We start from the raw sequence: 26,833 nt of genomic DNA, 5'->3' as shown, positions 1-26,833 counted from the left end.
TTCCCAAGCAGGATGGGGGCATCAGACCAATTACGAACTTGCATTGGCTCAACCTGTTCATCAATATAAGAAAATTTCAGATGATAATGTTGCAAAGCATCCTTCCTCTTCTCCATGAGGAGGAATGGCTTGCAACATTGGATTTGATGGATGCTTATTTTCACATCAGTATCCAGGTGAACCACAGGAGATATTTGCACTTCTGGTAGGCAGCACAGTCTACCAGTACAATGTACTCCCCTTTGGGCTGGCAACTGCACCTTGAGTATTCACCAAGTGCATGGCAGAGGTGGTAGCATACCTCCGAACTCAGGGGATAACAGTGTTTCCTTTTCTGGATGATTGGCTTCTGGCAGCAAAAAGCAAAACCACATTACATTTGCAGATCTTGTATGTTCTTCATCTTCTAGAAGATTTGGACATCCAGGTCAACTGAGGGGAAAATCACATTTGACACCTGCAAAAAGAATAGATTACATAGGATCGGTTCTCGATGAGGAGGCGCAGAGAGCCTTTCTACCTCCGACTTGATGCCTTGAGATTGCAGAGTTGGTCCAGTCTTTTTTTATGAGCCCGGAGCAAAGGGCGCACATAGGTTGGTAGGCCTGATGGCCTCCTGCACTTCTACTGTCCGGTATGCCCGTTTTCATCTAAGAATGCTACAGCTATGGTTCCTGTCTGCTTTCTGGCCCAATGTGGACAGTCAGTTCATGTGACTGACAATTCCAGAGCCTATTCTGATCTCCCTCAAGTGGTGGACCATATAGGACAATTTACAGAAGGACATTCCTTTTCAAGTACCATCACCTACTGCATGAATCACCACTGACACTTCTCTACTTGATTGGGGAGCTCACTCAGGGAGTCACCAGGTGCAAGGACTATGGTCACCTCAGCATCATCATCTACACATCGATTTTCTGGAAATGCTGGCAGTGTTCTCTGCTCTCAAGTCCTTTCAGCCAAGCCTACAAGGTCATATGGTACAGGTTCATCTGGACAATACTATGGCAATTGCCTATATCAACAGGCAGGGTAGGAATGTGCCTTTGCTTACTGAGCCTTCAGATTTGGAACTGGAGCATTGTGCAAAGAATTAACCTCACTGCACTCCAGATAGTCATAGACAATATGCTGGCAGATCAACTCAGCAGAACTCTTAACATGCCAACAACAACATGAGTGGGAACTCAATGGTCTGTTCCTCTCCACAATCTTCAAAATGTGGGGAACTCCCACAATAGATCTCTTTGCAACAAGAGACAGCAAGCAGTGTGCAAAATTCTCCGGACCAGGGAGAAACTCACGAGGAGATGTGTTCCAGTACAGTTGGTCAAAGGAGTTTCTCGACTTGTCCCCACCTTACCCGCTTCTGAACAGAGTGGTAGCCAAAATTTTACAAGAATCTGCGAAATGCATTCTAATATCTCGTCGCTGTGCCGACCATGGTTTCCACGAGTTCTCAGTCTATCAAGAGGGCAGAGGCGTAACTAGGGAAAACTGCGCCCGGGGCAAGCACTGAAATGGCGCCCCCCCACCCCCCCAACATACTACATTATACTTAGGTTTTTCCTCACAAGCGCCCGCCGCCGCCGCCAAGCCAGGTGACTGACTGGCCGCCAGGCGCCGGCAAAGCAATGGGGGGGCGGGGGGGCGGAAGGGACCGCTCATGGGGGAGGGGGCACTGATGCGCTCCCTTGACTGCTGCAGCGCTGCTGCACTGAGCAGGAAACATTTGTATTAACAAAAAAATTTTTTTTTGTCATGGCGGCACCCCCCACGTGACCAGAAAAGATGGCGCGCGGGGCACTTGCCCCCCCTATAGTTACGCCTCTGCAAGAGGGGCATAGAGATGGCTACCTCAACATCCAGATCTTCTGTCTCAGGAAAAGGGTCAGGCGCTGCATCTGGATTTATGAACCTTGCATCTGACAGCATGGAGAATAGGCTACTGAATGAAATTATCTAAATGACAAGAAAGCCTCCACTAGATGATATTATAAATGCAAGTGGAAGCGCTTTGGTGCATATGCATCAAAACATGATTTCTTGGCACACTCAGCGTCCATTCGTGACATACTGCTTTATCTGACTGACTTTAAAACTACAGGTTTGGCTAATGTCTCTATCAAGGTTCATCTTGCTACTATTTCAGCAAATCACTCTGAATGGGATGGCAAGACTATATTTTCACATCCAGATTCCAAAAGATTTTTAAAGGGTTTGAATAATCTATGCCCCACTATTAGGAAGCCTATCAAACAGTGGATTCTCTTTAGTTCTTGCGGCATTGACTGAGCAGCCATTTGAACCACTAGCATGGAGGGGAGGGGGTGGGTGCGTAGAGGGGTGGCTGAGAGTGGGTGAGTGGAGGGGAGGGGAGGGGTAGCTGTGAGGGGTGGGTGAGTGGAGGGGTGGGGGTGGCTGAGAGGGTGTGTGGAGGGGTGGTGTGGCCGCGAGTGGGTTGGGTGAGTGGAGGGAAGGGGATGGCTGTGAATGTGGTAGGTGAGTGGAGGAAAGGGAGTGGCTGTAAGGGGGGTGGTTGAGTGAATGAGTGGAGTAGATGGGAGGGGGTGTCTGTGAGTGGCATGGCTGAGAGTGGGTGAGTGGAGGCAGGGGCATAACAAGGTTGGAGTGGGCCCAGAGACAACATTTTAAAATGCCCCCCCATCACTGCCAAGGAAGCTCAGGCTGGCATTGGGTGGGGGAGACGTGTTTCTGCCCCCCCCAGCAGGGCCCCCCGAGACAACAGTCTCCCCTTGCCCCATTATAGTTATGCCTCTGAGTGGAGGTGGCTGAGAGTGGGTGATTGGAAGAGAGGGGGTGACTGTGAGTGGGATGGCTGAGTGGGTAAGTGGAGTGGAGGGGGTGGCTGTGTGTGGTGGAGAGTGGGTGAGTGGAGGGGTGGGGTGGCTGAGAATCAGTGAGTGGAGGGAAGGGATAGCTGCGATTGAAGTGGCTGAGAGTGGGTGTGTGGAGGGGAAGCGATGGCTACGGGTGGGTGGGGGTGTGGAGTGGAGAGGGTGGCTGCAAGTGGGGTGGCTGAGAGTCAGTGAGTGGAGGGAAGGGGGTGGCTGTGACTGGAGTGGCTGTGAGTGGGGGACTGGAGGGGAAGGGGTGGCTATTGATGGGTGGGGGAGTGGAGTGAAGTGGATGGGGTGGCTGTGAGTGGGGTGGCTGAGAGTGGGGGAGTGGAGGAGAGGGGGTGGCTGACACTGAGCAATAAAACGGGAGCTGCATGCAGGGAGAGCAATAAAGTCCTAGCATGCAGATGTTCTGCATGGGATAAACTAGTTCATTTTTTAAAATGTTAGAATTTAATGCATTCTTGGCTTTTTGTTTGAAGGTCCTGAAGGCTCTTGATAGTACGTGGTCAACAATGCAATTTGAACATGAGCCCCATCACAGGACTGGAACCATGATGCTCAAATCAGATGAAGTATTGGTAGAGACCTTGGAAGAAAATCAAGTGCAGCTCCAGACTCTGATGACTTCTAAATATTTAGCACACTTCCTTCAGGAAGTTTCCAGCTGGCAGCAGAAATTATCTACTGCTGACTCTGTGATATCCATCTGGTTTGAAGTCCAGAGAACCTGGAGCCACCTGGAGAGCATTTTCATTGGTTCAGAAGACATCCGTAATCAACTTCCTGAGGATTCAAAGCTCTTTGATTCCATTGACAAGGATTTTAAGGTGAGCAAGACTTTGCCTTCCTTATTTTTCACCTGCAGAAACCATCATCATCAAGTGACTGGCAATTCCATCTTCTGTTTCAGGAATTAATGGCAGATGCAGTGAAAACTCCTAATGTAGTTGAAGCAACAAATAAAAAAGGCCTCTACAACAAGCTAGAGGGCTTGCAGAAAAGGTCAGCAAGATTTTCCAGTATAATTTTGTCAAAACACCAGTATCAAATATAATGGGGCAGATATTTTATTGGTAGAAAGAGTGAATCATAAGGCTCATAAGTTCATGTCTGGCAAGACCAGCTGTCCTTACCTCTGAATGGTGAGAGCGCCCAAGGTGACAGGGACGGGTGGCAGCCAGGGAGAGATGAAGGAAAGACTGCCAACGGGCAGGGACTCAGCTCCAATGGAGGAGTTGTTGAGCCCTGATAAGACTGAAGGGGAAGCATGCGAGGACAACATAAGCAGCAGGCCTCCCGAAGGGAGGGGGTCTGAGCAGGAGGAAGGAGAATGGAGAGAGGCTTGGGCAACAGCTGTTAGGGGTAATCCATTACAGATAATATGGAGGGGCATTGGCCCTGTAATTGGGGGCGGGCGATACATAGCCTGTGAGGAGACATATAAGGAGCTGGCCAGGATTGAAAAGGAGGCTGGTGGGGAGTGTCAGGGACCCCCGGATAGGGGCAGACATAAGGGACAAGCAGCCTGAGGCAGAGGAGGCACAGGGTGACATTGCCCTCCCTGTCCCTGCTCTGAGGTCGGTCCTGATAAGCCTAGCCAGGCTGGGTAGAGGAGATAGGGACATGTAGCCTGACAGTTCATTATGAAGAAAAGCATTCTGCTTTCTGTTTGATGGAGTAAGAGGTCTTTCAGCTCCAGATTTAGGCCTAGAAAGACTATTGCAGGAATTTTGCTTCATCAGTGATAGTGTTTTTCTAAATTGGCTTTTGTGTCATGGTGCATCCATCAGCCAGTATTATTATTAAGCACTAACTTATCCCGCACAGAGCATCTGTGCTCTAGGACTTTATTGCTCACTCACCCCCTCAGCCAGTTTCCCCCCAGCCCCTCAACCAGTCTTCCCCCACTCCCTCATCAAGTTCTCCCCCCGCATTCATTCAGCCAGAGCAGCATTGCCATGACCTAGATCGCCCCCCCCACCGCCCAGCCCCTCAGCCAGTCTCCTTCCATCCCCTCAGTAAGTCCCCTCCCGCCACTCACTCAGCCATCATGGCGGCATAGATCGGCTCCTACCACCGGCCTCCATTACATCACCCTGCCAAGTCTCCTTGCGAGGAGGGCGATCGATTGAGGTGGGAGAGCTCACATTGGGCTGTCCTCTGTCAGCCCGCCGCGTCTCTTCACGAAGAGAACAGCTGAGCCAGGGCTTCCTTTATGTCCTGAACACATTGCCCTTGCTATGCATCTCTGCCCCAGCTTGGCCATCCTCCTCACGAGGAGGCTCAGCAGGCCAACGGATGCCTGCTCAACGTCTCTTTTTCTTTCTTTGCCACCACCTCCTCCTCGACCCTCCCTCATCGGCAGCAGCTGCCCCTCTGACCGCCGCTCAGCCCTACTCCATGGCTTCTCTCTCCTCTGGACAACTCTCTCTCTCGTCTCGTGAGATGTGCCACATGCCATGGGATTTGCTACATACATCCTAAGGCTTTTAAATAAATAGATATTTTATACCCCTTTTCAACAAACATATACTCAAAGCAGTTTACATAGCAAACTGAATGAGAAAATTGTTTCAAAGGGGCTCACAATCTAACAAGAAACACAGGAAATACCCTTAACAGTCACTTAGAGGAACGGCATGCTGGGCCGAATAGGGACAGTTGGTCTCTCCCTGCGAAACAGAAGAGCAGGGGTGTAACTATAAAAGGGCAAGGGGAGACAGTTGTCTGGGGGTCCACTGCCTTGGGGCCCCCCCAGAGGCAAGCCACATGACTGACTCCCCCAGCTGCGCACCCGCCCGGACTTCCTTCAGTTGTATTCATCCTCTGAAACTGATGTGAGTGTTAAGACCTGGAGCTACCAGAACAGCAAGTCTTTCTCTAGTACCATTAAATGACTTGGATTGTCCACAATTTACAAAACCTTTTAAAAAAAATTTAGGATGATGTTCTATTGTGGCACACAAGCATCTATCTATCTATCTATCTATCTATCTATCTATCTATCTATCTATCTATCTATCTACTTACCTACCTACCTATCTATCTATCTATCTATCTCTGGGCCCACTTCAACCTTACTACGCCCCTGCAGAAGAGTTGGCCAGAATAGGAGATGCTTTCCATGGCTCAGAAGTGTGAAAATAATGTGCATAATCAATCAGAACATAAATTCTTCACAGTTAGAAGCATTGCTGAGATATCAGCCAAGAGAGTAAACACTAAAGTAGCACTGAAACTTGGCTGTAGTTGCTAATGCACAAATCCTTGTACTATGTTTTACCACTCCCTTTGATGTGATATCTCAGGGTCTTTGTGGAATAGTGTCAGGAACTCTTCACTTTGGGGTGTAGGTTCTTTCATTCTTATCATAGAGCTAGTTCACTCATGAATGAACATGCAAATTAGAAGTCTTGAAGTGACCAATGGGAGAAATGTCCCTCCTAGTTTTAGATTGTGAGCCCTTTGGGGACGGATCCATCTTATTTATTTATTATTTCTCTGTGTAAACTGCCCTGAGCCATTTTTGGAAGGGCGGTATAGAAATCAAATTATTATTATTAATAATAATAATAATAATAATAATAATAATAATAATAATAATAAATGGGGGCCGCTGGAGACACCCCCCAGAGGTTGTGAGTAAAAAAAAATTAAAAAAAAATTCTTCGAAACCCGCCCCCCCCAACAGCTGGGGGAGGTTGGTCTGATGACAAACCAAAACGGGTTGGATGGGTGGTTCGATACAATATCGGACCAAAAACAATTTCGACATCGAATGTTTGCACATCCCTCACACAAAAGAAGAATCATGCATTCCTGCCTGGTTACCCTCCAGTTTCCCCTTTCCCCTTCTCCCCTTTCCCCCTTTCCCCTTTTTTCTTTCCCTTCCCCCTTTCCTTTCCCTCCCGCTCCTTCTGTTGTCTCCTTGACTGTCATGATGTGCTGTCTATACCTTGGGAGCAGGGAGCTGTCTTTATTTATTTATTTATTTATTGCTTATATTATTCTTTAAAGCATTATGTACATCGGTGGCACCAAATATACGCATCATATACATAAATGGCACCAAATATTTAAGAAATTACAATTTGCTAATTCATTGTTTTGGTTTGTGTGTTTATTAATAAATAACACATTGCACATAATAAACAACAGTATAAATACTGCTTGACACAGTGAGGAAAGTTACTCAGATTAGTCCCATTGAAATTAAAAGTACAGGTTAGGCAAAATTATTAAAGCAAGAAAATAACTTTAAGTGACTTCCTTCATCATGTCAACCATTACTTTCTCTTCTTCTTGCTGTTAAGTCTGGCAATCTGCGAAAAGGCTTTGGCTGAATATCTGGAGACAAAGAGACTGGCCTTCCCCAGATTTTACTTTGTATCCTCTGCTGACCTGCTGGATATTTTGTCCAATGGCAATGACCCTGTTGAGGTAGGATATGCATGGACGTGGGCACTTTGACTTCCGTCAGCATTTTCCTCATACATCTTCAAATTTTTATATCTCAGACTCCTTCAAAACACTTTTTATGCTGGAGAAGTGAGTTTATATAGGACAGAGTCACAGATTAATTGCAATGGTCCATGTTGCCTCTGATCCAATCAGCATTTTGGGAGGGGCTGTAGCTCAGTGGTAGAGGACTATACATGGTTTGCTTGCAGTAGGCCCCAGGCCGAACACTTAGGAATGGCCATTTTTTAAAGGATCTTGAGTAGCAGAACTAGAAAAGACTGCTTCCCAAGCTCTTGGAGATTCAGAAGAGACAACACTGGCCTGGATGGACCAACGATCTCATTCAGTATACTAGTCGCCTCTTCAGTTTGTACAATGGTCGGATTACAGTACCAGTGGTGTAGCAAGGATGTTGGCGGCTCTTATTCAGGCTGCCACAACTGGCCCCCACTACTCTAGCCATGCCTCTGCATCTGGCATCAGATGTAGGGGGCATGGCAATGATAGTAAATGGGGCCATCAGTGCACCTCGTTTTGAAGTAACATTTGCTGAGCGCTTGGCTCCCAGCGTGGCTGGGATGGCTTCTCCCTGCTTTCAAAGGCAGGGAGAGGTGATCCTGGCCAGTCTGAGAACTCAGCACTGGCTGAAACCATTTTTGAGAGGTTTCAGCCAGCACTGAGCTCCCAGCCTGGCCGGTAACTCCTCTCCCTGCCTTTGAAAGCAGGGAGAAGCCATCCCAGCCGTGCTGGGAGCCCAGCGCTCGGCAAACGTAACTTCAAAATGGGCCGTGAAGCCCCATTCACTATCATTGCCACTCCCCTTGCATCTGACGTCGGGCGCAGGTATGTGGCTGGGGCGCCAGGCACAGCCCCTGGAGCATAGCAACGCAGGTTCTTCGAAGTCATTCACACAATGGATGCTACACTCCTGTACAGTACTTAAAACTGTGATCTAAACACACTCTAATTTAAACACTTTAAAAATTATTCTTTCTTTAGTGTCCATTTCCTTCAAGCTTTCCATGTGGTCTTGCTTTTTAAAACAATTGTTATATATTCATTACCTACCTACCTTTCTATGTCTGTGATTTGTACCCTAACTCCATGTTCCTCTTCTTGAAGGTGTCTCGTCACTTGTCCAAGTTATTTGATAGTATGGCCAAGCTGAAATTCAAATTAGATGCAAATGAGCAGCCGCTGAAGATTGGCCTGGGGATGTACAGCAAAGAAGATGAGTATGTTGATTTTGACAAGGAGTGTGACTGCTCTGGACAGGTGGGTAGATCTACTTTTAAATTCAGCACAAAGTATGTCAATGGATTTGCCTGAATACTAAGGAAAAAGTGGCTTGTGTGCCCTCATGGCAGTGTATATAGCCACCAAAAATGCCTTTCTGTCTGCATAACCACACGTCACACACTCTTCACAATAGAAATTGATGTGCCTATTTATATATAACTTTGTTATTAACATTTTGTTGCAATAAGTTTCATAAACAAGTAACGCATGTACAGTATTAATCCTGGTACAGTATTAAACAATTTCTGTTGTTTCCCCAACATCGTGCAGGTAAGCCTCCACATGAAAGTGAAGACTAATACACAGTCAAGGGTCCCACCATATAACCTATGGATAGATTTCATTTTCCAGGCAACACAATATTGTGGTTGAATGCTGGGGAAATGGAGTCTCCATGGAACAGCAACACTGATTTGTGAAATTTTACCTGTATCCTCCACAACTAATTAGTAATAGCTGCACATTTGCTAAGAGAGCATCTTCTTCATTACAAGCCCCACCGCCCATTGAGGTCATCTGAGGAGATCCGTCTCCAGTTACCGCCAACTCGTTTGGTGGCTACACAGAGACGGGCCTTCTCGGTTGCTGCCCCGAGATTGTGGAATGCGCTCCCTGCTGAGATACGATCCTCCCCATCTCTGGCAATTTTCAAAAAACACCCGAAAACCCATCTCTTCACCCAAGCTTACTCAGCATCCTAAATTTGGGGTTTTTTAAAATCTGGTTTATTTTAAAATTTAAAACCTGATTTCGGGAGTTTTAATTATTGTAATGGTTTAATTGTTGTTTTAAAATGTTTTCTGAGTGTGGATTCTATGATAGCAAATGAGAGTGAGTGGATTCATGGTGTCTCATTGAAAATTTCATTTGCTATCATAGAATCCACACTCAGAACACCTCAGAAACAACAGAACCAAGTACCCCATGGGTTAGAAACCCATGGGGGTAGTTGGCACCCCCCAAGTGCACTTATGGGGCTGCTGAAAGCTCCATTATAGCTTATGAGGAAAAACCTTAAAGACGTGTTAACTTCAACAGTTCACCAAAAATCAGCCCTCTGCCCAAATCCTTTGGAAAAATTCAGGTAGCTTCCTTGCCCCTACCTGGCACTACCACCAACCCCACACTGCTCTAGGCCACCCCTTTGCCCCTGACGTGAAGCTATACATTTGCTGACACCTCCATGCTTCTTTATGGAGAAAAACCTTAAAGACGCATAAACTTCAAAAATCACTTAAAAACCAGCCCTTTGCCCAATTCCTTCCAAATAATTCTGATAGCTTCCTTGCCCACCCTAGGAACTACCACCCACCACACTCCACTCTACGACACCCCTTTTCCCCCCGACGTGAAGCTATACATTTGCTGCAATCCTAATTATTCTCTATGAGGAATTCAAAAATACTTTAACAATTCACCAATAATCAGAGGAGTGTCCAATTGCCTTGGGGTTTTTTGGGTGGTAGGCACCCCTGTCTGTCTACCACTCACCCCTCTTTTGTGCCCCTAGGTGCTCCACAATAGGGGATATGGACTGGTTCGGGTCCCATTATACTCTATGAGAAAAATAATTAAAAATATTTCAAATATTCATTAAAAATCATAGGACTGTCCTATTGTTTCAGGGTTTGGGTGGTTGTTGGCACCCATGGGTGCTCCACAATAAGGTATAATGGCCTGGTTCGAGTCTCATTATATCCTATGAGAAAAAAATAAAAATAATTTTCAAAAATTCATTAAAAATCGTACGAGTGTCCGATTGCTTTGGGGTTTGGGTGACAGGTACCCCTGGGTGCCAGGTACCATCCTACCAATTTTTGGGTGTCCTAACTGGTCCGAACTGGTTCAAATCTGAACCGAACCAGGGGGTGGTTTGAACAAAACCAAAAGCGAACCACCCCCTCCTGGTTCGAACCCGGTTCGAATCCGAACCGAACCGGGTGAACCGGTTTTGTGCACATCCCTACTCTGATGACCAGTAAAGTTGTGGAACGGGGCGGGGGGAGGGCATGGACCCTGTGACATACATCAGCAAACTTTTATTAACACTTGGAGAAGTACAGGTGTGCAACATAGGAGCTCATCCAAGGTATGTTTGGAAATGCAGTGGTGGTGTCCCTTCATGTGCTTCATGGGCCCAGTCACTACTGCTAGCAATATAATGCAAACAATTGAGTGGGAGCATGGTTGGAGTACACAGAGATCTGGATTATGATCTGTTGCATTCATAACAAATGGATTCTGTGCCTGCTCAGGGACCTTGTGGGTAGATTAGCTAGCTCCTCAAGATGCCCACTCTGCCCTGCATGTGCTTTGTGCTTCTGTAGAAATCGGCAGTTGGGGGCACCATTTCCTCAGGTTTTGTTTAACCGACGCGTCAATACCTCAGAAGCTGCTCCTTGATTGACTATAGTAAAAGAGAATTGTTATTTTCCACGGATTTGATTTGGAACTGCTTGACCATTCTTTGCAAAATGGACTTCTAACATTAAGTATATAAACGATTTAAAAATAATAATAAAGAGGAAGAGGAAGTAGGGGGGAAAGCGGACAGTAGGCTGCCGGCTGGCCCAATCGCTATAGAGTCAAAGACCACATTTAAACATTGTGTGCAATGCCGGGTGAAGTTGCCATCAATGGACCATCATGACTCCTGTCTACTATGTCTGGGGGAGCAACATAATACTGCTTCGTGTAAGATATGTTGCTCGTTCTCCAAGCAAACTATGAAAAACAGAGTGTTCCACCTGCGGGCAGCGCTATATGTTGAAGCGTTGAGACCCCCAACACTGAGGCCAAATTATCCTTCAACATCGGTGTTGCGCTCAAGCGAGGTGCCCTGCTCGAGACCAACTTTGCATGGATCTGATTCACCGCAGTCTAAAACTGTGCCAGAGCAAGTGGAGCCTATCTTCAAACGTCTGAGAGAGGTTTTGAAGTCTGCATATAGACATAAAGAGAAGAAATGAAAATCTGACTCAAAGGAGGGTGCTTTGGCACCTCCCTCAAAAAACCACCGTTACAAGTCTGGAAGGGGTACTCCATCTCCGACTATGGTGCAGACTTGTCGATGGCAGCACTGAACTCTGCTTCGATACTGACATTGATGATGATGGTGACATTGGATAGGACTTCGGTACCGACGGCCACAGTGTTGAGAAGGAAACTACTGCTTTCCCCAGCACAGACGCCAGTGCAGTCTCCTTCTACCCTATTACGAAGCAGAACAACTAAGGGGCTGGAAGTAGTTGAATTTGATAAGGATGAGGACTTTTCGTTAAACCAGAATATGGCACATTCCCTATTAGACTTGTTGGATTCCACATCAAGCACTCTGTCTGGATCTACTTTCCATGGCTTTTTAAGCACAGGTCTGGATGTTGAGCAGGATACTGATGAGTCCTGAATACCTCCACCAAAGACTCCATCTATGTCCCTGTTTTATGGGAAGTGTCCACACCCGTTGGAATCTTCAATGCATTCTTTAGACCAGACAGCGACAAAGAAAGTTATTAATCCAAAGAAGCCTACTGTCCCAGTGCAGACAACAACTGCTGTGCCCCTCTCCTGGAAAACGCCAGTGCAGGTGCTTGGACTACCACCAGCTCAAGGCAGCCTATACATTCATGTGGCTTCAGGCATGCGTTGCTGGGTGATTACGTGGAGTTCCTTCAATGGAAGGCACAGCGAGAGCTTCATCAACTGGAGGCAACACAAACTCCTGGCCCATCTCTAAATGAAGACTTTGACATTGACTGTTTGTCAAACACAAGCTGCGCAACCAATTGACCCACCAATTAGGCTGCAATAAGCTCCTATACAAGTGGAACAGAGGCCTTACAAAAGGAAGAGGAAGTCAATGCCACCTGTGGTTTCAGCATCACCTTCGTTGGAGGATGGGGAGATCTATACTTCAGATTCAGGTGAATCTGATTCTGATCGGGCCAGTCGACGATCTGACCCACCCTCCAATGTCCTACCCAAACTTTTGACATCCCCATCTGAGGAGTTGAAAGCTTATCAGACCCTTATCAAGGAGATTGCAGAGGCGTTAGGCATTGCCAGAGACAGGACTGAAGGATCCGGTATATAACATGATGGCTGCAGCAAAGACATCACACCCTGTTTCTTTGCCAGTGATCCCAGTGATCACTAAAGCAGCGATATCAGCCTGGGAAGTACTCCTTACCTCCACGCCGACATCAAAATGGTTGGAAAATTTGTACCATGTTCAAGAGGAAGAAAATACTTACCTGCTAAGACACCTGGTGCCAAATTCTATGGTGATTGACAGCGTGTCATCATCCAAGGGAGGGCATCGCCATACAACACCATCTGACAAGGAGGAAAGGAAATTAGACCTGTAGATTTATGCTACCTCTAGCCTGGTGACACATATTCCAAATTATGTGGCCTGTATGGCTCACTACAGTAATTTTCTATGGGACACTCTGTTACAAGATTCAAGTTCATTGTCACCCATGGAGTTTCAAGACAGGTTTGCAGAGCTCTACGAGAAGACGACGTCAGTCACTAGGCAACAACTTAGTGCTTTTAAACATCTCGCTGAGATGGTTACTGCAGTGACTTTTATTTATTTATTTGGTTGGTTGGTTGGTTTCTATACCACCCTTCCGAAAATGGCTCAGGCAGTTTAGTGACTATGCGTCGCTATGCATGGCTCAAGTCCACAGCATTACAAGAAGACATGAAAGAGCGTGTTGAGAATTTAGCATTTGATGGCAAAGGCCTTTTCAATGAAAACACAGATTCTGCGATGGAGACCTTGAAAAAATCTAAATACACAGCAAAGGTATTAATGGCAACAGCATTGACTACAGCATCGGCCTCATGCAACCGTAACTATGCTCGCCAGAGACCATTCAAATATCAGGACAGGAGAGACTATAGGAGGTAGTACAAGCCCTTTCAGAAGAACAAGGGATTTGGCCAGAGAAATAGAAACCAAGACATCAGGGCCAACAAGGACAATCCTAAGCAGTCTCTTTGACTGCAACAACAGATCACTGCATGCACACCATCTGACGATTGCCAAAGCACCCAACATCTGCTTTGTAGTTGCCAACCATACCATCAAGTTGGCAAGCCATGCTCATGCATGGCACAACATAACATCAGATCAATGGGTACTCAGAATTGAGACTGGCTATGTGATAGAATTAAAAGCTTTGCCTCCGTTCTTGGGTCTGAAGTACACCAAGGAAACTCCAGAACTATGAGTGGAGGTGCAAGTGCTCCTAGAGAAGCAGGCAATCGTACCAGTGCATTGGACAGAGAGGTTGTCCAGATTTTACTCCTGCTATTTTCACATACCAAAGAAAGATGGAGGAATCAGGGCAATCATGGATCTTTGCGGCCTAAATTGTTTTGTGTTAGCATGCTAATTCAGGATGACAACGTTGCAGAGTATACTACCTTTCCTGGCCAAGGAGGAATAGGCTGCAACATTGGATCTAAAGGATGCTTACTTCCATGTAGGAATACAGGAAAACCACCACAAATACCTCAGGTTTACGGTGGGAAGTGCAGTATAACAATACACTGTCTTGCCCTTTGGCCTGTCGACAGTCCCTCGTGTATTCACGGAAGTCATGGCTGTAGTGGTGGCTTATTTGCGAACACGGGATAGTGGTGTACCCATACTAGATGACTGAATTCTAGTGAGTGGCAGCAAAGAGGAGTTGAGTATGCAAATCTGCTCTATGTTACAATTGCTACAGGACCTAGGGATCACTGTGAACTGGAAGAAGTCATGCCAAGAGCCACGGTGGTGCCTGGAGTTCATCGGTGCAGTCCTAGACATGGAAACAAAGAGAGCATACTTACCTGTAGAACGGTTTCAGCAGATCAGTCACCAGGTACAACAGTTCAGATGCAATCCTTTACAGCCTGCAGAAAACATATAGTGGCTGATGGGCCTTATGGCGTCTTGCAGAGCCACTGTACATTACACATGGCTGTGTATGAGGCTGTTACAGAGGTGGTATCTCCGAGTTTTTTGTTCAAATATTGACAGCCAAAGGATGTTGCTAAGGATACCACAGACAGTGCTGACCTCCCTAAATTGGTGGACACTGGAAGGGAACCTCCTACAGTGTGTACCGTTCGAACCAGTAACACCAACACAGTAGGTGATATCCGATGTTTCCCTGACAGGCTGGGTAGCATCAGATTCAAGGATGATGGACCACGCCTCAGGCCCAGCAACATATACATTATTTGGAGTTGTTGGCGGTGTTTCTGGCTCTGAGGGTGTTCAAGCCTATGTTCAGAAACAAAGTAGTGCAGGTACAAATGGGCAATACAACAGCTGTCGCATTCTTCAACAAACAAGAGAGCACAGTGTCCAACTCATTGTGCACCCTGAGCATCCAAATATGAGACTGGTGCATAGCACATACAATATGCCCAGTGGCCATACACATAAAGGGTGTTGACAATGTATTAGCAGACAACCTCAGCCGCATGTATTCTCAGGATCAGTGCCACAAGTGGGAAATCAAGAATGCTTGTCTCCAGACAGTCTTCAGGAAGTGGGGACATCCAGCAGTGGATTTATTTGAGACTGCTGCCAACAAAAAGTGTCTGAAATACTGCTCACGTGCAGGAATAGGAAACAAGTCACTAGGTGATACATTCCAACACAAGTGGAGCAGTGGCCTCCTGTATCTGTTCCCACCACAAGCTCTAATCAGTTCTGGCTCAAATACTACAGGACAATGCAACCTGTATACTGCTGACACCATGGTGGCCGAGGCAACCGTGGTTTGCCACACTAAAGTTGTCAAAGGGCATATACCACCGGTTCCTACTTCACCCAGACCTTCTGGTGAGAGAAGAGGGGATGGTGAGGCATCCAAATGTAAGAACTCCATGGATGACTGTGTGGAGAATTGGTTATTGAAGAGGATATTACTGAATAAGAGACATCCATCTACGAGACGTAACTACAATAGCAAATGGAAGAGATTTGCAGCCCATGCTCAAAAACAGGGTTACATTCCGAAATGGGCCACTGTTAAACAGGTGCTCCTGTATATGACCACGTTAAAGGTGAAAGGAGGGACTGGCAAATGTATTGATAAAGGTACATCTAGCAGCCATCTCATCTAAGCATAAAGGATGGGACGGCACAACTTATTCTCACATCCAGAGAGTAAGAGATTTATGAAAGGACTCAGTAACTTATACCCACCTATAAGGAGGCCTACAGAACAATGGAGTTTGTCATTAGTTCTGTCCTCGTTGACGGAAGTGCCCTTTGAACCTATGGAGAGCGCAAGCCTCAAGATGGTTACCCTGAAGGCAGTCTTTCTAATTGCAATTACCACAGCAAGGCGTGTTAGTGAACTGACAGCTTTGAGGGTGGACATGCCATACACGCAGTTCTATCCGCATAAGGTAGTCATGCGGTTAGATCCAAACTTCTGTCCAAAGATTGTGACAGAGTTTCATCTAAATCAAGAAATTGTCTTACCCACGTTTTCAAAAAAACCGGAAACGGCGTTGGAGAGGGCAATGCATTCTTTGGATATCTGCTGTGAACTCCTATATTTTTTGCAAAGAACTAAACCAATAAGGAAGACAAGGAAGCTGTTTGTTGCTTTCAAGGGAAAACACAAGAGTTTACTAGTGTCAATACAGAGGTTGGCACATTGGATAGTTGAAATTATTGTGCAGGCTTACAGGCAGCAAGGGATAACACCCCTGTGCACAATAAGAGCACATTCAACTAGGGCATATGCAACCTCTGCGGCACATTTGTCGGGCATACAGATGCCAGATATTTGTGCAGTGGCAACATGGTCTTCCCAGCAACCGTTTATAAAGCATTATGCTATTGACTTGTGAATGACAAAGCATGCAGGGTTCAGGAGAAATGTATTAAAAAGGGTGTTGCCATAAGGTTTGGGCCTACTTTGCCCTCCTCCAAGGAAAAGCTGGCTAATCACCCATTCGTTATGAAAGCAACGGATCATGATCTAGATAAACAGGTTGCTCACCTGTAACTCTTGATTTGGAAGTGATCTGTTGTATTCATAAAACCCTCCCTGACCTTCCCTGCAACAGTAGGAAAGGGAATGCAAGAACACCAGTGAGTACGGATCGTCAAGAAGGGCGGTCTACAGAAAACTGAGAAAATGGCGCGCCCAACTGCCGATTTCAACAGAAGCACGAAGCATGTGCAGGGCAGAGTGGGCATCTCAAGGAGCTAGCTAATCTACCCATGAGGTCCCTGTGCAGGCGCAGAACCCATTTGTTATGAATACAATGGATCACTTCCAGATCAAGAGTTACAGGTAAGCAACCTGTTTTTTCAGGTAGTCAGTGCAAAGCAGGGGCTGAGGGCAATGCAGAAGCCATCACTTGACTACATCATTGGGGGCACTGATATGCATGAGGGGGGCCAAAACGCAGTTTTCATGGCGGCTGTGAAGCTGAGGGAGGGGCAAGCAGGGTGCTTCATGAGTGAAGAGGATCGACACATAGGTGTGATACTGGAGGCTTTTTGAAGGAAGGGGCCTATCTCTACACTTGTGGCTAGCCCTTGCAAGCACAACTCCTCAGTGTGAGTAGCCAGCATTCAACTACGTTTGCTATGATCATGGAAACTGGGAGGAAAGCTGGTCTTGTGGTAGCAAACATGACTTGTCACTTCACAAACAACTGAGAATCTCAGCACTTCAGGAAGGGAAAACAAAGCTGGGTCTGTCGGCAGCCATCAGTATCATAGTCCTGAGGCTAGAGGGGCTAGGCAGAGGAGATCTGCTGCTGTCCAGCAGTACCTTTCCTCTGATGGGCCCCTCTAGCCACAGGACTTTATGATAAAGGTGGCTGCTAGCTGCCTGGGACCCAATTTTAGCAGCAGTCTTCATACATGAGCAGCAGAGGCTTTCCTCCCCCTCCAAACTGGGTTAAGATCTGGGTAGACAAGGAAGGGTACCCTGTTTTGAGTGAGCTGGATTTGCAGGAGTTGCATGGGTTCATATGCACCTGCAGACCTGGGCTACATGCCTGCCAGCCTCTTCCTGGTGCCTGTGTGTATGGCTCTGTCATGTGTCACAAAAGCATGACAACCTGTAATGCAATATTAACTTGGAAAGTTTTGTATCTAGGTGGAGGTTTGGTTAAATCGAGTTCTGGAGAGAATGCAGAGCACCTTACGCAAAGAAATTTCTGAAGCTGTGGTTACTTATGAGGAAAAGCCGAGAGAGCAGTGGCTATTTGATTACCCAGCACAAGTAAGCAAAAATCTACAAGTGTCAGATTGAATAAGGCCAGCATGAACAAACTGGGGCTATGCAGCATTTTTGGTAGAATTGAGCCAAAACAAAGTTTAGTCATATTTCTATGCTTGTAACTGCACATTTGAGACCGACTATTTATTAATAGCTCCCTGGCATCTCAAAAGGCTTCAGCACTTCACAATTTGGCTGTTGTTGCAGATCGCTTTAACGTGTACCCAGATCTGGTGGACAACAGAAGTTGGCATTGCCTTTTCACGACTGGAGGAAGGATATGAAAATGCAATTAAAGATTACAATAAAAAACAGGTGAGCGGCACACCCCTCTAATTTTCCCTGTCTGTCTACAATGGCTATGGCCAGGAGCGCTTTCTACCAGCTTCGGCTGATTCGACAGCTGCATCCATTCCTTGAAGAGAACGATCTCAAAACAGTGGTGCATCAGCTGGTAACCTCCAGGCTTGACTACTGCAATGCGCTCTACATGGGGCTGCCTTTGTACGTAGTTCAGAAACTTCAGTTAGTTCAAAATGCAGCAGCCAGATTGGTCTCTGGGGTAACCCGGAGAGACCATATTATGCCTGTCTTAAAACAGCTGCACTGGCTGCCGATATGTTTCTGGGCGAAATACAAAGTGCTGGTTATTACCTTTAAAGCTCTGAACGGCTTGGGTCTGGGTTACCTTAGAGAGCGCCTTATTCGGTATGATCCCCATCGCTTGTTGAGGTCATCTGGAGAGGTCCGTCTCCAGTTGCCACCGGTACGTCTGGTGGCAACTCGGAACCGGGCCTTTTCTGTGGCTGCTCCTGGTCTATGGAATGCACTCCCGGCAGATATCCGCAGTTTAGGCTCACTGTCGGCCTTTAAGAGAGCCCTAAAAACTTATTTATTTGGCCTGGCCTTCCAAGGCTTGTAAAGTGTTGTTGTTTTTAAAAAGTATTTTAATTGGTTTTAAATGGTTATCATTTTTGAATTGTTTTAATATTGTTTTAAGCATTGTGTTTGAATGGTGGGTTTTATGTCTTTTTAAAAAGTTGTACACCGCCCAGAGCCAGCACTGTATCTTTCTCTCCACTGCACATGACACAGGGTGACTTCAGCTCTGTTGATAAATGCAACAAATGTTAAATGTTATCTCATTTCATTTTTGTAGAAAGCAAGTCTCTAGCTTTCATGGCTGGAGCGACTGGAATATGTGTCCATGGTTGCAATCCTATGCATATTTTCTGGGACAGAGCCCCACTGACCACAGGTGGTCTTCCTTCTGAGAGAACATGCAGAGGACTGTTTGTCTTCTTTCTTGCATTTCCCAGATTAGCCAGTTAAACACATTGATTACACTACTCATTGGGAACTTAAGCTCAGGAGACAGAATGAAGATCATGACCATCTGTACCATTGATGTCCATGCCAGAGATGTCATTGCCAAAATGATTACAGCAAAGGTAAAGGCTGTGTGGCTGCTATTTTCTTTGTTGACACTTTTAAACAAACTTGTTCTTAGGATAATCTCAAGGAGGTTTCAGATACCAAAGTGACACTATTCATTTGTCTGTGCTTCAAATGTCCTTTGGACAGAAGGAGACATGACAAGGACCTGTAGATCTTTTCAGGGACAGGTATCACAATGTAAAGCCATGGCGACACTGTGTAGTGAAGCTGACAGGCACTTCCAACCACCCTGTGGGTAACATCCATGCTCACATGAGTAAGGGGAAGCAGAAGTTACCGTAATGTGACAATGAAATATAAAACAATGGGTTGGCCCACATAGCTCCAAAACAAATTCTGGAAAGACTCAGTGGTACATTTGCTTGAAAGCTACCTAGCCCCACCATGAAAAGAGTAAGTGAGCAAAGGGGCCAAGCAGCCAAATGCAGTTTAGAGGAAGGAGTGCTCAGTAGAAGGTGAACAGCAGTTCTTCCAGCAGTGTTTCCCAGATTTGTCACAAAGGGGACCAGCCCATGGAATGTTGTATTTTGGAAGGGATGGGTGATGGCTCCAAAACTGATCTGGGAATGGAAGCCTTTCTCTTACTCTTCAATTATGTTTCTAAGAGGGCAGCAATTTGGTGACAAGGCTCCCTTGACCCATCCTTTGGTAAACATTGCTCTACAGGCAACCAGCCTGATATCCTTGTTGCACACATTCACACAGGGCAAATGTGTTGATTAAACCTGTGTTGATGGGTCAGGCATGGAGTCAAACAGTCCTGGCACCCTGGCAAGTGTATATGTATGATACATTTGCTGCATATATAGAGGGGGGGGGGCTCTTATCTAGTGGGAGATCTGACAAAGGAATGCTTAAAGTCAAGTCTCTCTCCTTTCCAAAGATTTTTTTTTAATTCTGCCAAGACCTCAAGAAATAAAATGGCTGGTTCACTATGCAAGTGTACTGGGGAGTAGATGGACCCTGTAGGATCTGAAGTGACAGGTCACTTGATCCTCCACTCCTGACTGGAAAACTGAACTGAGGCACTATCAGAGGCCCAAAGAGTGGCATTGCCCCATGGCAATAGGAGCCCTTGTATCTAATAAGCTTGTGAGGAGAATAGACAGAAGACAGGAGCAATTACAGTAAACATATTCTGCAATGTAGAGTAAATGGCTTTGCATTTGGATGGCAGGTGGAAAGCTCCCAGGCATTCACATGGCAGTCCCAACTTCGGCATCGCTGGGATGAAGAAAAGAAACATTGCTATGCCAATATTTGTGATGCTCAACTCCAATATTCCTATGAATACCTTGGTAACACACCACGGCTGGTGATCACACCACTTACTGACCGGTATGAGCTAATTAGCCTTGATAATCTCCAGGGGCATATCTAGGGTGGGGCAGGCAGGGCACGTGCCCCAGGCGCCACTTGAAGGGGGGGCGCAATTCCTTAAAATTTTTAAAAAAATTAAATGGCCGCCAAAAACAAAATGGCCACCGCGCATGCTCAAATGGCCTCTGTGAGGCCCTAGGCCATTTCAGGCCTTGCAGAGGCCATTTGAGCATGTGCGGTGGCCATTTTGTTTTCAGTGGACATTAAAAAAAACAACAATTATTTTTAAAAATGGCCACTGCACATGCTCAAATGGTCCCTGTGAGGCCCTAGAGGCCTGCGGAGGAAGGGGTAACCTTTGCAGACTCCCTCCCCACAGCCTATAGGAAGCGCCCCGAAGGGACTACAGGTAAAAAATATTTTTAAAATTTAATATAAGTCACTGTACGCATATTCAGTTTGGCACTATATACAGAGAATCAGGGCTTGTGAATACTGAGCTGAAGCTTATGATCTAGGATTGTATTCATTTGTTCTTACTTTGCTTCTTGTGATAAGTGTGTGTGTATGTATGTATGTATTGGTTTATTTCGGCCCAAGGCCAGCATAAATACAATAAAAAGAAGGGAAACAACAACAACAACTTGTGATAAGTGAGTTAAATGTGATGTCTTAATAATATGGCTATTAATGGTGAGTTTGTCTTTGAATCAGTGTTATATCCTTAGTATTAAGGCCCACTGGGAGTTTCTTGCTCTCTTTCTCTCATTTTAACAGTCTTTCTGAAAGACTAGAATATATTCCAAGCAGTGACACAGTTTACTCTGCATATACTTTCATTATTTTCAGAGTATCTGGGAAAAGTCAAATTCTCCATTTATTTTTAAAACTTATGTAATAGTGATGCTACAATGCAGAGTAGAGAATTAGACAGGCACTTCTGTTTAGTTTTCCAAGTACACCTCCACATAGTATTTGGGTATTTCATGAGCCCCAGCATACTGAAATTTGTAGATCTGGATCGTGATCCGTTGATTCCATAAGTAGATGGGTTCTGCGCCTGCGCAGGCACCTCTCGGGCCGACTAGGTAGCTCCTCGCGACGCCCAACCGCCCTTCTGCACGTGCTACTGATCACTACTTATACTGGGCGGTGGGCGTCTTCCGTTAGTTTCTGTTTGACCGCCATAGCGTTCAGACCTCGTTTGGGCTCCTCGGTAGCAAAAAGTAATTTATTTTCTTGACGGATATTATCGGCTATTTGGACTTTGGACTGTGTTTTTGGACTGGAATAAGGCTTTACGGACTAGTTTTGGAGAAAGATCGGACGGATTTTTTGGATTGACCTGGACTGTTAACGACAAACGCTTGAGAAATGGAGACAAAAACGACCTTCAAGCGATGTGTGAGGTGTCGGGCTAAGTTGCCCTCCACCGACCACCACGATTCCTGTCTGCTATGCCTAGGAGAGGAGCACAACACAGGGGCTTGCAAGATCTGTTGTGCCTTCTCTAAGCAGACGAGGACAAACCGAGCTCTGCGTCTGAGAGCGGCCCTGTATGAAGACGCGCTGCGCCCTCCCACCCCTCGACCTGAAACACTGTCGACATCGGCATCGGGGAGGGAGGTACACGGAGCTGTAGATTCACAGTCTAAAACCGTGTCCACCGCTACACCTTTTAAGAGACCCTTGCAGATCTCTTCTAAGGAACAGAAGCGGCGAGAAAAGAGGCTTCGTCAGGAGGCTGCGGAAGCTGCCGGTACGGGGCACTCTAATCGGAGTGAACATAGGCGTGAGACCCCTTCACCATCATCGGTGCAAGCTTCTAGTCCAGTAGCGGATGCTACGGCTTCGCAGAGCACGCGCACCCCGTCAGCATCGACATCGAAGCCTCCTCCGGCATCGACATCGAAGAAGCCTTCGACATCGACACCTTCGACATCGACGCCTTCGACATCGAAGCCTTCGACATCGAAGGGAGAGCAAAGAGGAAAGGATCGCTCGGCTGCGACACCCTCGACATCGAAGGCGAGCAAGACTAAAGCCTCCTCGACATCGAGGCCGAGTGAGGACTCTCATCTGAGAAGGCGCCACTCACTGTCGCCAGCTCATACACCACAGCAATCTCCATCAACCCCAAGGCAACAAGGTAGCCAACGCTCTGATGGGAGCGCAACTTCGGCTCTCAGGAAGTTGATGGACTCTGGCCCTAACACTCCAGCTGAGTCCACTTTTCAGGGTTTCCTGAGTGCCGGATTGGACGATGAAGAGGATGATGAGGAAGCGGTAGAGAGTCCTCCACCTCCTAAGACTCCATCACTTTCCCCAAGGGCTGCGGCTGAGAGCTTACTTCAATCACCCATGGCTGTAGTGCAACCATTGGCAGGCGTCGCGGATGGGAGTATACGCCACCCCACTTCACAGCCTGAGCACACTTGTGGTTTCAGACATTCTTTGCCGCATGACTATGCTGAGTACCTAAGGTGGAAGGCCATGCAACCTGCCCTACAACAACCGGTGGTGAGAGGTGATGTGTCACCTGCACCTGGGAATGGAGAAGGTGTACAAGACACCCCCCGGGAGGAGCAGGCTGTGCCTGTGAGGGCGCCACAGGACAAGCCTAGTGGAAAGCGAAAGAGAAAGAGCACCCCGCCTCCTCCAAGTCCTTCATCCAAGGAATCGTCTCCAACTTCGACGCAACGGGATTTTGAGTCTGACTATTCAGATTCAGATCACGCCAGTCGGCAGGTGGAGCCTTCATCTGAGGTTCCACCGCGTTTATCAAGATCCCCAACAGAAGAACTCAAGGCCTACCATTCCCTAATCAGAGAAATGGCAGAGGCATTGGGTTTGGACTTGCAACTACCTGAAACGGAGTCTGCTGACCCTGTGTACAACATGATGTTTCAGTCGAAATCTTCCCACCCTGTTTCTCTACCAATGATCCCTGCCATTGCCAAGGCGGCTAAATCAGCATGGGACAGCATACAATCGGCTAATCCGACATCAAAGCGCATAGAAAACTTATACAGGATCCTTGATGAAGAGAATACGTACCTGTTACGCCACCCGGATCCTAACTCCATGGTGGTGGATTGCGCGTCAACATCAAAAGGCAGCCGCCGGCATACAACTCCTGCAGACAAGGAGGGGAGGAAGATAGATGTTTTGGGTCGTAGATTATACGCCACATCGAGCCTAGCTATACGAATAGCAAATTATGCAGCTTGTATGGCTCGGTACACCCATCTGCTGTGGGACAACTTGCTGCATGATTCAACATCAATGTCCCCAGGAGAGCTACAAGTGAAACTTCATGAGGTGTTTGACAAGACAACGTCGGTGACAAAACAGCAACTGAGCACGTTCAAGCACTTGGCAGAGACAGAGTCAAGGGCCATGGTGACCGCAGTCACAATGCGGCGCCATGCTTGGCTGCGCGCAACATCGCTCCAGGGGGACATGAAAGACCGGGTGGAGAACCTGGCTTTCGATGGAAAGGGACTTTTCCATGAGACCACAGATGCCACTATGGAGACTCTAAAAAAATCTAAATTCACTGCAAAAACGTTTATGGCACCTACCTCAGCACCTAGTACTCGCACGTACAGTTATAATAAACAGCGTGCATACCGTTATCAGGATAGGAGAGATTATAGGAGGCAGAATAGGCCCTATCAGCGACCAAGGGGCTTCAACAACAACATCAAGAGCAAAAACCAAAGCGCTAGGAACAGCAAAGAAAGTACTAAGCAATCTTTTTGATTACTCTGTCAGCCCACTGCATTTAAGATCAATTGCCAGGACCACTGTCATCGGCCCTGTAGTTGCCAGCCCATCCATCAGACTGGCAAGCCATGCTATAGCGTGGCACAACATAACATCGGACAAGTGGGTTTTGAGAATAGTGGAAACGGGTTATGCAATAGAGTTCACAACCCAGCCCCCGTTCTCAGGCCTGCGTTTCACGAAGTCAACACCAGTGCTGGAAGAGGAGGTGAAGGTGTTATTGGAAAAAGGGGCGATTGCTCCAGTGCAGTGGGCAGAGAGGTTGACCGGATTCTACTCCCGCTATTTTCAAATACCCAAGCGGGATGGAGGGATTCGGGCAATCATGGACTTGAGGGACCTCAACGATTTTGTCTGGACCCGGAAGTTCAGAATGACAACGTTGCAGGAAATTCTACCCTTCCTGGAACAGGAGGAGTGGGCGGCAACGTTAGATTTGAAGGACGCCTACTTCCATGTGGGCATCCAAGAGAATTACCGGAAGTATCTTCGTTTTACAGTGGGGGAGGCGATATATCAGTATGCAGTCCTCCCTTTCGGATTGTCAACGGCCCCAAGGGTTTTTACCAAGGTGGTGGCAGTAATAGTTGCTTACCTTCGAACTCAAGGCCTGGTGGTTTACCCGTATCTGGACGACTGGCTCCTGGTGAGCAAGGACAGGAGGTTACTGGAAGCACAGATACAGATGCTCCTGCATCTTTTGGAGGACCTCGGGGTCACTGTGAACTGGAAAAAAACAAATTTGGTACCAAGGAAACAACTGAGCTTCATAGGGGCTACCCTGGATATGGAACAGCAGAGAGCGTTCTTGCCAAGGGAGAGATGCAGTCAGATCACTTCATTGGCAAGTCACTTCTTCTCCAATCCTGCACAAAGGGCGAGAAGCGTGCAAAGGCTGTTAGGCCTGATGGCCTCGTGCAACACGACCGTACGTTACACAAGGCTTCGAATGAGACCCCTGCAACGGTGGTACTTGGACCACTTTCGGCCCAATGTAGACAGCCAAAACATGCTACTGCGACTCCCCAAGAAGGTGCTTGCTTCACTGCAGTGGTGGAGGACAGAGGCAAATCTCTTAAAGGGAGTACCATTCCGGCCTCTTCTTCCGACGGCGTGGGTCACAACAGATGCTTCCCTTCAGGGATGGGGAGCACACTGCGGCCAGGATTGCACCCAGGGGCAGTGGACGCCTCAACAGGCTCTACTACATATCAACTACCTAGAACTGTTAGCCGCGTTCTTAGCACTGAGGGCTTTCGAACCCCAGCTGAGGGGTGTTGTGGTGCAAATCCACTTGGACAATACTACAGCAATAGCTTATCTGAACAGGCAGGGGGGTACGGTCTCACCAACACTTTGCACCTTGTCAATGAAATTGTGGAACTGGTGCATCATGCATGCCATTTATCCAGTGGCAATTCACATCCGGGGTGTGGACAATCGCATAGCAGATGCTCTGAGTCGGAGCACGCAGATCAACCAGAAACACGAGTGGGAACTCAAACTGGAGTGTGTCAGAGATCTCTTCAGTCTCTGGGGTACCCCCGCGGTGGATGTATTTGCCACGGAGGGAAACAAGAAGTGCAAGAGATATTGTTCTCGTGCGGGGATAGGTGTGGGGTCTCTAGGAGACGCATTTCAATATGTGTGGAACAGGGGACTCCTTTACCTATTTCCGCCCATACCACTTCTCAATCGGGTGTTGGCACAGATTCTGAGGGACAGGGCCAATTGCATACTGATCGCCCCGTGGTGGCCACGTCAAGCGTGGTTTGCCCTGCTGCTTCGCCTGTGCGGAGGAGACTTTTACCATCTACCAGCAGTGTCGGATCTCCTACAGCGGGCGGAGGGAAGGATACTACACCCAGAAATCCAAACACTGAAATTAACAGCGTGGAGAATAAACTTCTGAGAACTATTCTGTTGAATAGTAGACGGAAGTCAACTAGGCGTAGTTATTTATGTAAATGGAGAAGGTTTAGGGCATTTGCAAAATTAAATAAGTTCAATGCAAAGCGGGCATCAGTGCGCCAGGTTTTGCTGTATTTGACAAGTCTAAAATTAAGGGGCTTAGCAAATGTTTCTTTGAAGGTACATTTGGCAGCTTTATCTTCTAAACTCCCAGGATGGGATGGAAAGACTGTATTTACACATCCCGAATGTAGAAGGTTTATGAAGGGGCTGAATAATATGTACCCACCGCTTAAGGAACCTTTAGAGCAATGGAGTTTGTCATTGGTTCTTTCGGCATTGACAGAACAACCGTTTGAACCACTGCATGAGGCTAGCCTGAGGTTGCTAACACTTAAGACTGCATTCCTCATAGCAATAACCACAGCGAAAAGAGTGGGTGAATTGTCTGCGTTGAGAGCAGATAAG

General features: G+C 46.9%; 1 protein-coding gene across 4 annotated transcripts in view; it reads left to right on the top strand.

Annotated features, from left to right (window-relative positions):
• Window positions 1–26,833, top strand: part of DNAH17 (dynein axonemal heavy chain 17) — a 279,399-nt gene that overhangs the window by 110,494 nt on the left and 142,072 nt on the right. For all 4 annotated transcript variants that reach the window (XM_053296349.1, XM_053296348.1, XM_053296346.1 and 1 more), the window contains exons 28-35: window positions 3,347–3,694; window positions 3,778–3,869; window positions 7,181–7,307; window positions 8,451–8,603; window positions 17,765–17,890; window positions 18,095–18,202; window positions 19,207–19,338; window positions 20,523–20,683. In XM_053296349.1, coding sequence (XP_053152324.1) covers window positions 3,347–3,694; window positions 3,778–3,869; window positions 7,181–7,307; window positions 8,451–8,603; window positions 17,765–17,890; window positions 18,095–18,202; window positions 19,207–19,338; window positions 20,523–20,683 — 1,247 coding nt within the window. The remainder of the gene's footprint in view (window positions 1–3,346; window positions 3,695–3,777; window positions 3,870–7,180; window positions 7,308–8,450; window positions 8,604–17,764; window positions 17,891–18,094; window positions 18,203–19,206; window positions 19,339–20,522; window positions 20,684–26,833) is intronic.

The sequence above is a fragment of the Hemicordylus capensis genome, chromosome 2, assembly GCF_027244095.1.
Source record: "Hemicordylus capensis ecotype Gifberg chromosome 2, rHemCap1.1.pri, whole genome shotgun sequence".
Lineage (NCBI taxonomy): Eukaryota > Metazoa > Chordata > Lepidosauria > Squamata > Cordylidae > Hemicordylus > Hemicordylus capensis.
This window is presented reverse-complemented; position numbering and strand designations above follow the sequence as displayed.